This window comes from Acyrthosiphon pisum, chromosome A1 (genome assembly GCF_005508785.2).
Source record: "Acyrthosiphon pisum isolate AL4f chromosome A1, pea_aphid_22Mar2018_4r6ur, whole genome shotgun sequence".
Classification (NCBI taxonomy): domain Eukaryota; kingdom Metazoa; phylum Arthropoda; class Insecta; order Hemiptera; family Aphididae; genus Acyrthosiphon; species Acyrthosiphon pisum.
Window position 1 is genome coordinate 125,530,264 of NC_042494.1, and position 12,866 is coordinate 125,543,129.

General features: G+C 30.3%; 1 protein-coding gene across 1 annotated transcript; it reads left to right on the plus strand.

Moving 5' to 3' along the window:
* Positions 1 to 7,182: 7,182 nt before the first annotated feature.
* On the plus strand, positions 7,183 to 10,343 carry LOC100167851 (adhesive plaque matrix protein). The gene is made up of 2 exons (XM_001952736.4): positions 7,183 to 7,280; positions 8,810 to 10,343. Exons 1-2 carry the CDS (start codon positions 7,266 to 7,268, stop codon positions 10,052 to 10,054), a joined length of 1,260 nt encoding a protein of 419 aa, XP_001952771.2. The 5' UTR covers positions 7,183 to 7,265; the 3' UTR covers positions 10,055 to 10,343.
* Positions 10,344 to 12,866: the final 2,523 nt, after the last annotated feature.

Consider the following 12,866-nt stretch of genomic DNA (forward strand, 5'->3'; position numbering starts at 1 on the left):
GTTTGAATAGTATAAACCATTCAAGTAGTTTTAAAGAAATTAAATTGACACTTCATTTGCACTTAAAGTCTTATACTCTTGTAAATTACTTACCAGACTTACCTGTTAAAATATTTATATTATAAGTTATAAGTGATAACTATAGTGCTCGGAAGTTATAGGAACTAAAAAAGGAAAACTTTTCATGAACAAAATTTCAAATAATATTCAAAATAGTTTGATAAAAATGTTAAGCTCCGAAAAAGCCATTATTTTCTGTTGTTATTAATCTGTACTAAAAGAAATGTAAAATTTGAAAAAATAAATTTATAATATTTAAATTATGGCAAAAAACTGTATGGCATTTTGACATTTTATTGAACTGAATAAAATAGTTAAAAACTATATTCGAAAACATAGTATACCTAAATTGGAATATATACGTGATAGAGATTAAATGAATATCGCACAGTTTTCGTTAAAACTTAAATGAATAGTCGATTGTGGTGATAGCAATAAATATCTACCTACATTAATATGGAGTTATATATTCAATATTGTTATTAAAATTCACGGCTTGAAAAAGAAAAAGATCAATTAGTTTTTTTTAAAATATATTAAAATGCATATGAAGATCAAGAAATATGCATTTTCAATAAGTATTCAATTTTCAATCTGACATTGTATAGCTTGGATTTTTTAGCTTAGTGTTCTATAAATCAAGAGCATAATATAGAATAATATACAACTTCTACAGTCCAACAACTTCCGAGCCCTAGTTATAACATTTAAAATACTATCCTCGTCACCAACTATTTTCATTTATATGTATTATTATGAAATATTTTAAAATCATTAGTGCATAAGTATTAATTTCATTCCCTTTGAGAACTACTACTAATGCGTAAAAATTTAAAAAAATTAAAATCCTCACTCATGCATTTTCTAATCATAACCAGCGAGATGGGAGAGAGATAAGGATTTCCGTACGACCTTTTCTTTTTTTCGGTATCGACGGCGTTGTCTTGCGAATTCTTCGACAACTTCCGCACGGCTTGCAGTATTGAATGTTGATTGTTGGTAGAGGAAAAACAATTAAATTAATTTATAACTTTACTTTTAAGTTTAAACTCTCAATATTAAATCTAAAATTCAAAAAAATCAAAATAATTAAACTAATTAGATACATTTAAAACAATTCACTTGAAAATATTACGGTATAAATAAACATATAAATTCTATTAGATTAAACATTTACATAAGAAAAACATTATAGTCTCGTTTTTGGCCAGCACGGTATTTCACTTATATTTATTTACTATAGCCAACATAATATTATAATATCAATTTTATATGAGTGGGTATAATGATATATAGTGCGTCGTAGTTTATTTGTTTTTCAAAGTAAAAGATAAATACCTACTTAAATTCCTACCAGCGTCCAGAATTATACTTAAATGTTAAAATATGTGTAATTAATGTAATAAATACCTAATAATTAAAACTAAAATTAAATCAAAAATAATACTACAATAGTAATATTATACTGTCTAATTATTATAGTTATAACTAAATATTCGTAGTTGTTAGTATTATATTTACAATCTGCATTGAATCTTGTCACCTAGAAGCAACGACAGTCAATTTACAAAATCGTTTGTAATGTATTATCTTGGTACAATAATACAGTTATTCGTTCTAGAATTACAACAAAATAACCAGCGTGGGACAGAGTGGCCGAGCGAATTAAGGCGTCGGTTGAGAAACACACCGGCGCCGGTTCGATGACGACAGCGGGCGGCATTTTTCTTCGGGCAAGTCACTGTATCCGGAGAGAAGTGCCGCCATCCCCTACCTGGCCATGGCAGATACTTACAGGAGTCCACTAAAAAATCTGCCAAACCAAAACCACACGTGTTTAAACGTACAGTACCCTTCCCCCACAGTAAAAACCACCCAATGGCCTAAGTTGCGGCAGGTTCAATAATAAAAACAATTAAATTAAAAAAAAATAAAAAAAAATAAAATAACAATATCGTTACATGAGTGAATATCCAATCTTGTCAAATAAATTATGAACTTCAAACACTCATGAAAATTCAATTTGATTTGCTTGTAGACCATTTTTTTTTTTTTGATTAAGGTAGACAATGTTATGAGGAATCTTGTATTACATTTTCAAATCTTAGATTTAAAAAAAAAAAATTTTATGAATTCTTATTGCCATTATTCATAGAAAAAAACTAAAAAAAAAATCCGGCAAGTGGGTGTTGCTCTGCTGTACAGTAGGTTACTGTAATTGTAATGGATGGTGTTAAATTTAAATTCAATGATAATATAATAGCAATATAGCATTGTATAAGAAAAACGATTCTAAACAAAAACGGTCAGTCAGCCTATGATATTACTAAGTATATTTGATGATATTATTTTGAATGAAGTAATTTATATATCATAACCTAATTACGTGGAACCTTGGTTAAAATTTAAATCCTTAGCTATAAAAGTTGAATATTTGATACATTTTTGACTACAAAATATTATTCAATTTTAAATTTGGTAAATGTTGTCAAAATTCAAACTTTAAATACTTCTAAAAAAAATTGTGCCTAAGGATTTTTAATATTTTTTAAATATGTTATTGTAACAATATAGTAGGATTACATTTTCAAGCTTTTTTACCCAACAAATAAAGTTTTATTGACATTCATAGAAAAAAAGACTAATAAAATTGGAAACTGAAAATGTTCCTAAACAGTTCAAAACAAATCAAAATATTTTGACAATTTCATCATGTATAGAAAATGCTTATATAAACGACCAATAAAAATATTATGTAAATACGTTCATTTGTTTTAGAGTTACACCAAAAACCAAAATCGATTTTGTGGAAAACCGATTTTGCGTAAGAATTCCCGTTTTTCCTTAATTTGTATGTTGTTTTTCTCGACGCTTTTGAAAACTATTGAGAATTTTAAAATTTTACCTCCTGAATATACCAACTATATTGACTTTCCTATCAAACAAGATAATTTTGAAGAAAATCGAAGCAGTTTTACCGCCCTAAACTGTGGTGACAGACACAAAAATTAAAAAATTAAATAAAAAAATTAAAATAAAAACACACATCATTGTAAAATCTATACATTCATCGCTCCGCTCAGAATCTAAAATTGGTTTTATAATTATTTTTAAACAACAATTTATAACATTTTTTTATTTTTTATTTTTCATATATAGTTTACTATCTATATAAATGTCTTAAGTATTATATTCAATTATTTTAAACCGAACTCTGTTTTTTTTTTCTTACAATTTATTTATTTACATTATTATCACTAACTAACAAGTAGGTACTCTTACTCTTACTCTATGACACAAGGTTCTTCCTCAGTGTAGAGTAATTTTTATTTCTTATGTTAAGTTATACCATATATTATTTATGGTTACTAGAATTAAAAAAAAATGGACTCGTGAGTCGTACTTAATCGTTGTTTTTTAATGTATCATTTTAGTCGTTATACGTTCGTAAATATTATGTAATAAAGAAAATTATTCTGAATTTCTGAACACATTTTTCGAATAAAATAGACAAAGCCTCTTATAGTGGTGTTTCTTTGTAGCTGAAATACTGTCACTTTTATAAATCGGACGCGTATGAAATATATAAATAATATATTAATATTAAACGGTCAGATAATAACATTATTATAACCCGTCCATCGGCTGACGTTACATTTGGTATAATTTTACATATTACTCGTATTATACGATGGTAATATTAACGGACGCCGATGGCCAGGATGGATTGGACGGTTTCTAACAAAGGAGAAAATATAATAATATTATGTATACTAATTATTTCAAGTCAACACATATTAACACTGAGTTATGACTAATGATTATTATATTATATGCATTGACTTTATCATACAAGTATCCGTAATGGGTTGTCACGATATTATAATATTGCGGTAATTGTTTAAGCAGGTAGGTACTGTTGTTTATGGTCTGTAGGGAAAAAAAGTAATTGTACTTGAAGAACCACGCAAATATTATATGTTTTCTGAGGATTTCTAAGGACTGACAAATTTTACTTGGACCTTAATAATATAATACCTTCGTAGATATAATTAGAATATAATTTAATATGATTATTATATTATTTATTTAATTTTTGAACAATGTAGGTTCCTATATCATACTATTTATATAAACAAACCACATATTATATTAATATTTCTATTTAGTATACATTTTTACACGGTCTACGTATAACATTATAATAATATTGATAGTTATTAAAAAGTTATTAGAACATTAATGTAATAAATCAAATTATACGTAAATTGCATGTTTAATTAAAAATATAATATCAATCAAAACGTACAGTAAAGTATACATAATAATAACACTACAATACTATGATATGTGAAATTAATTCTAAGTAATTGTATTTTAAAAATGACTTATCACAAACGAATAGGCGTACAGTGTGGAATATAACGAATTGAAATTTCAGAATAAATTATATCCATAGTTGATTAGAACATTGAATTATAATGCAAGTTATTCACACGAATATAACTTTGTGATATAGATCTGTAACACGTGAGATGTATTATAACCTATTTTTTTTTTTTTTTATTGTTAATTAATAAACCTTTACACGAACAAATAATAATAAAACAAAAATATTATTATTATTATTATTATTATTGATATATCGTCAAATCTAGTCATTTTTTAAAATCAATTTCCATTTATTTCAATACAGATAATAATAGAAGCTATATAGCTAAAAAAAAAATTAAAAACTGTGACGTACTTATTAGAAAATTATAAATTATTTTTAACCAGAATGTCTACCCAGTCTGTCCTCGTAGGTCTAATATTAATATATCATATATTTATATACCCAGTACTCACCCACAGATCACGATCTACCCATACAATTTAAAACTTACATTACCTACCTACCATTTGAATACTGAATAGGAATTAATATTCAGTTGCTTATAAAATATTTACATTAATTAGCTCTGTAAGTAGCCATCTATACAGACCTTTAATAAACACGAAAAAAAATATTTTAATTACCTATTTAATTTTGACTGTAAGTATTCCAAAAACTATTAAAAATTACAATATTAAGCATCTATTATTTTTCAAATTCGTATTTCCAAATTATTAATTAAAAAAAAAAAGTTATTTACGGGGATAATCATTTTGAGATCCCTGTATATCGTGTATTTATTGTAAATATAATACAATAATTATCTTTAATAATAATAACATTTAAATATCTCGACATTACAAAAAAAAATAATGAGTAGGGTTTGTTATTCCGCAATAACTATTTATATGTTAAAAAAAGAAGGAAATAAATCATAACAAATTCAATGATTTATTTTCAATAAATTTAAGTAGGTACCTACCTATACAATTTGTATAATACAAATATACAATTAATATACAATATATTATATACATATAATATTATAATAATTAATAATCCGTGCCGTTTTATAAGTTAAAACTAAAAACTAACATCTTGTGGATGACAATAATACGTATATTGTGAACAAGTTAATCAGTATAAAGACCATTAGCACAATATTATATATAGGAAGGGTGCTTTCTGGTATTTAGCATCAATAAGACTAGTACCTAAGTTATAACTTATAAGTAATTAACACTATGAAATTTCACTGTTAACAATATATAGCACAAGAAAAATTAAGTTATAATAAAATTAATTCAGTTATATTTCTATTTTCTTTTATTAATTATTATTTTATCATGAACTTTACTGTGTACAACCTATAGTTTATGTGTGTACTAGATATATATTGAAAAATAACACATTTGTTTAGCTATAACTATTTTTTTTTTAAATAAATATAGATAATTCAACCATAATTATTGTCTATAGTCAATATGATTTTAGTTTAGGTATTGAATATTTTTTTTTATGATTAAAAAAAATATATACATGGTGTGACTGAGTCACTCGTGATTAATATTTTAGCTCCATTGGATTTTTTATTCTAACATAGTCCTCTCGTTTACGTAATACGTATACACTGGCGGCATATTTACAGGGAAATAGACACTTTCAGGCAGGGCTTGAAACCGTTTTCAAAACCAATTTCAGAAACCGGTATAACCGTTTTAAAACCGAAACCGTAATCAAAAATTAAACCGAAAATATTGGATACTGGTACCTATTAAAGTCAAAACCAAAACCGGAAAAAATTGGATACCGGTATTATAATTTAAAACCAAAACCGAAAAAATTGGATACCGGCATTAAATTCAAAATCGATATCTTTTTTAATTGACGTGTTTTTAAATACGAAAATTCTATTAATACGTATAATTAATACTCATAATAAAATTGAGATCATGATTCAAATGTTGATAAACATTTCATTATTCGCAGAATTATTAGTTGCATTAATAGTAATGATATAAATTATAGTTACTAGCAAATACTATATATGACAATACGGAACAAACAATGATAATTGTATAGACGACACAGCCCCCCGAAAATACTTTAGAAACCGAAACCGAAACCGAAATTATTTCAATCGGTTTCAAGTCCTGCTTTCAGGAAACTATGTGCAATAAAGTTCAACACCACAACTCACAATGTGATTACGATTAGTAAAAGATTTTAACTTATTGACGTGCCTTTAAACGCGAACACCGGACAATTTTCGTTACTTTCCAGTTTCCTAAATACTAAGGCTGGTCAAAGATCCTACATTATTGTACGTACCTACGTTAAAATAATAAATATGTATATAATATTACAAAAACAACAGTAGATATATGGCATGTATTGTTTTCACTTTCACGTAATTCGTTCGGATTATATGTGAATTACCTATAATAATATGAAATACGTAGGTCGTAAAGTTAACACATATTTTGGCACTTACGATGCATTATTTATTATTAATATATTAGATTACCATCATAACAATCTTATATCCGATTTTTGATATTGTCGATTCATATGACGGCGCGTCCTCGTGACATAACGATAACACGCATTTCTGTTCCGATTCGTTTCGTTCTTCTTCCTGCACCGAGCTTCATTTCCTATTCACGACCCGTACCCGCCAAACTTTCCAGTCCGAAAATCTAATCTAGTGAAAGCCAATCGATGTGTCCACTCCTGAGTGTATAAAACTGAAACTACGGTTGTCCTGTCATTCATTCGATTCGTCTGTCTTCAAGCTAGTGCACCGAGAACAACCAAACGAGACGAAGCTATGAAGTCGTTTTCAGTAAGTATATCATGGTATAATATTACACGTATTTATATAGGTATACACTCACTGCTTGTTTTCGAAGCAAGTGCACGACATCGCGTATTCGACTTACTGCAATAATATAATATAGGTACCTACCTATCTGACATTCTGGCTATCTATTTTATGAACTACTACAACGGTCAACGGTGTTGCTTGGTAATAATTCGAATGAAAACTTTAGCTCCTAAGACGGTTTTTTGAATTTAATGACACTTTTTCATGTTTAATAACACAATATAATCAAAAGATGAGTATTGAAACTACATAATATTATCACAATTATTGTCTTTTTTGACTGATATTTTTGATTTTACTTTAAAATATTTTATGGTATTTATAATTCCATCAATACAGATCATATATTAAACAAGAGGCACCTAATACCTATACTTATATTTACCTATTTAAGTTTCATTTTATTCGGGTTCGCGTTCGCGTTCATTCTACGAACAATTGTAACACTATATTTTTTTTTTACTTACTTACCAAAGTAATTTTTCTGACATTCCCTTTTTTTCAATGACAATAAATATTAAATAATAGATATTAGACATATAGTATATTATATGACATATATTTTTAATATAATCTGAAATTGTTTACAGTTGGTTTTATATATTTGGTATGAAGGTATACAGATTTCTATCAATGTTTTCTACTTAATAATAATAAATATAGCAACATACAAAAATTTAAATCATTGTCACAAAAAATAGTGCAACATATTTTTTCTTGAACTTTACAAGTATTATAAGTAGTTAAGTAGATAGTACTTGATAATTGTATAAAAGATAAACTATAATTTAATAATAAGCTTATTTTAATCTATATAGTATATTTAATTATAATACGGCGCAATGATCAATTGGACAGAGTAAGCATATTATTGAACGTGCGTAGATATTTATATTTTTTTATATTTATTACGTTTATCACTGTCACTGCAATCTCATCCAGACAAGTGACATACCTCATACTCAAATTGACGATATTCATTCCGACCAGTTCCTAGTTCAAACCAGTTCATACCTAATATAATATCATAAATCACAATCATAGGCGTAGATCAGGGTTGACGAATAATATTATAATATTTTTAAAGTTAATTTATTATAAATTAGAAAACTTTTCGGGGCCCATCAAAATGCATCGTATTTTTATATTTTAACCGAAGAAATCAATGGTAATATCAAAAAATCAAATTAAAGCCTAATTTAATTCACCATGCAAAATAATAATTTAAAAAACAAATTTCCCGTCTGTGGGCCAGATGGAATTTTTCCTTGGAATTTGGTATAGAATTCAGTGATGGTCAACTTTTTTGAACTCTGAGACCGTAATCAAAAATTAAAAAAGTTTCGAGGGTCATGTCGGATCTGTCGGATTGCTTAAAAAAATAATAGCCAGCCGTATGGAGTAGTCAAGAGGGCCGTCGGTTGGACCACATGTATAGATTATTTGTGTAGAATACGTGTTTATAACGGATATTGTTCTCCTTTCAGGTGTTCTGTTATGCGGTGTGCGCGGTGACCGTTATCGGTTCGACAAGGTGCGAACCGGCAGAGGACAGTGCTTCGACCGACAAAGCACCACCAGCCAACAGGAGGAGCATCGGCGAGTACCATGGACTGTACGCCCCGGCGTATCACACTCACTATGGTGCGGCCACGGCCAGCTATCACGGCCACTACGCCCCAGCGACGGCCCACTACCACGCTCACGGTTACGCAGCTCCGGCACACTATCACGGCCACGGCTACGCACCGGCACACTATCACAGTCACGGGTACGCACCAGCACACTATCACAGTCACGGGTACGCACCAGCACACTATCACCATCATGAGACAACTGTGCATGGGTTCAAACACCAGCCTGTCGTCTACCAGTCGGTGGTAAACACGTATCCAACGGCCACCACGGTCGTCCACAAACCAGTGCCGGTGCCCGTCGCACACCCTGTCCCGGTGCCCGTCGTCCGACCCGTGGCCGTTGAAGTTCCTCGGCCGTACCCAGTGGCCGTCAACCGACCATACCCGGTGACCGTCATCAAGCCCGTCGCCGTGCCCGTGGCCCAGCCGTACCCGGTGACGGTCTACAAACCGTACCCGGTGCCCGTGTACCGGCCGCTCCCGGTGGCCCCGGTGGCCAGGCCAGCCGCTACCACCGTACATTACGTCACCAGACTTCCGACAGTTCGCGTACCGCTCGTCAGGTATCCGGCACCGTCATATCACTCGCATTCTTACGCTCCACACTATCACGGTGCGGTGGCTTATCAGGGTCCGTCTTCATACCAGGGACCGTCTGCTTATCAGGGACAGTCATCGTACCAGGCTGCACAGTCGTCGTTACTGCAAGGATCGACTGCTTACCAGGGACCATCGGCTTACCAGGGACCGTCGTCGTACCAGGCGGCGTACCCAACTGAGGCAACGTCTTCTTATCTGCAACAGCTGGCGGCTCTTAGAGCGGCCGGTGGCAACTACGATGTGAACGAAGCGGCCGCACAGCAACAGACACTCCAAGACGAATATTCATACCTACAAGAGCAACGGGATGTCGGCGCCACCGATATCCATCACCATCACCACGACGATGATGCCCATCATCTGCACGAGCACGGCTTGATCGACCAAGACGGTGGTTTAGGATCCAGCGCGGGTTACCCGTCGTTGACGGCTGACGAGACATTCAAGACCAGCTTGGGAGTGCCAAACACCGACTACACAGGCAAGAAGAAATAAAATATTCGCGACGACTACAGCAGATCTGTGGTGTCAACTCGAAACGCTAGGACTTGTTGAAAAAAATTTCTTTCAAATTCCCCTTGAACACCGCCTAGTCCCGGGAGACGACTGTATTATATACTTTGTTTATTGTTATATTACTATTATTATTATTATTATTATTATTATTAAATATTATATAGTATGCCATCGGGTTAGTAGACTCGACTGTAGCCTGTAGATACATTGTGTCATTTTGTTGAAATAAATGTGCATGTAATAATTGTTAAAATTGCCACTACATACATACCTACGTGTTCTTTAAAAACTATTTGAACGGTTTTATGAGAACGGGCGTCCCCGTTATTTCTTCATAATCATGTACCTACAGTAGAAGCCGCTTATTAGAAACACGGATTATTGATACAATCGCGTTATTGAAACAAAATGTACCAGGACGGATCGCCCGTATATTAGGACATTTAAATCGCTTATTAGAAACAATCGGTTAATTGACACATTTCACTTTGGTCCCAAAGTGTTTCTAATAAGCGGCTTCTACTGTATATAATACATAGGTTTTAGGTACTCTGTAACGTATATATAATATTATATATACATGACCTCACTGTATGAACAATTCGACCGTTTCTATGGACCAATATAATACTATAATGTTATATTATATCAAGAAATTTCGATCGCAGTTGTCACCAAACAATAATTGTGGTATGATTATTTACGTACCTATTTCCAAAGTAGGTATACATTATATTTTATATGATAACCGTAAAAACTATTTATAGTTCGTAAGGTTTTTTCTTTGTTTGAAGAGTCGTTCGAAAACAAAACCCCATCATAATATTATATTAATATGTATGAATTAATAGTTGTCCCCCTCGTACTAATCACCGTGTTCGTGTCGAATGTCATCTCCACGCAAAACGTAAACCTGTCCATGTTCATGTATTTGGCAAACCATTTGACTCCGCAAGAATGTGTAAAACTCACTGCTTATTTGTATGCCGAGGGCCTTGAACTGACGGCAGCCAAAGAACTTGGTAAACAATCATAAAACCGTTGCCCCTGAATTGAATAATTCTATGGTTTTTAATTTTTCTAATAGTATAATATAAATAATATTATAATATATTAAGAGGTAGGTACTATTATAAAAAAATTGTATAGGTTTAATTAAAAACAATAGTTTTATAAAATTGCATGCGTATTCCGTTAATACATTGAATATGTTCACATAATATATTATTATGATAAACAAATGCAGATACTAATATCGATAAACCGCAGTAATTATGATGATTATAGCGGATAACGCAATCGTGGCATTAACTTTATGTAGATTATATATAAGTATAGTTATACATAATATTATAACTGTTTGCATTGTTTACATTTTTGTTTTAAATGTATTTTATAAGTATGAAGTATTATTCAAACGTTGTATCAAACATGTAAGGAAAAACTAATATAATATTATAGTATAGGTACTTATCTATAATTAGGAAACAGTTTGTATAATATGAAAATAAGCATTAATATATTTCATCATTAATAAATAATAATTAATAAAAAAATTATAATAAATATATTATAAAAATAGTGGAATTCTATACTTGGTATTTTTTCTGTATGATTATTCAATAGGCACCTATACTAGTGAACAACGCAATATATTATAGTTCAATACAATATTTTAAATTTCTCTTAAAATAATAAATGTATTTCTCTGCAGAACAAGACTTGCCCTTAGACGAGACTTGTTTATCGTTACTAATGACGTGGAATAACAGTGCTGGAAAGGAAAAAAGTTTTCTCAGTATAGCTAACTGTTTAAGAAAAATAGGCCATGAAAAATTAGCCGAATGGTTGTCGGACACTGTTTTTAGTCAATTAAGTATGGAATTAAATAATAGTTTTCTTCAGAACACTACAACACAGAGAAATACAGCTACAATTTCGTCTCGATCACAGAAAATTCAACAGTAAGAACAGATACAAATTTTCGATAAAATATAACAGCTTTTAAAATTAATGTTTTTTTTAATAAAAAATTATATTTTGCATGTATTTGATAGAACTGAAAATTGTCCATATGATAGAAATGTTTTGTTTTTGTTATTTGATACGTTTTGCATGTATTTCATTTTGATGGCCATCGTAACATTTGTATTCTATTCATTGGGTTTGTTGGTTCGAACTGTGAAAGAAAGCAAAAACATTCTAAGCAAGTATTTTATTTTTAGAAATTAAAAAGTGATATTATGTTATGTAATATAATCATAATCATCATTCATCAACCATTATATATTCTCGAACTGTTAAATATAATTATATTCATTGAATACATGAACAAAATACTATATCATAAAATTAGAATTATTAGTTTTCTCTGACCTTATAATATTAATATAGGTAATATAATATGAATTATTCTTTTTCAGCATCGCAGAAAAAACGTTACAAAATTCTTGAAGTTGGACACCTACCGCAAGATTTAGGATCTGAAGACGTCATTTTGGAGCATTTCTTTTGAATAATAATATAAAACTATATTAGGTAACTTTATACTCTGTATTAAATAAATTTGTTATACCTACATTATTTAGGTCCCTAGTAGATACCTATAAATACGAGTATAAATATTAATACAATAAAATTCACTCAACCGAATATACATTTTTGATGCTGCACAAATGATGTGTATGGTTTATCCCTACAAGTTATAATTTTTTTTTCGTTGAATAGTGCATAATATTATAAATTCTTAGAACAAACATAAATATGGCCAAACCTAATTTATATGGGTAAT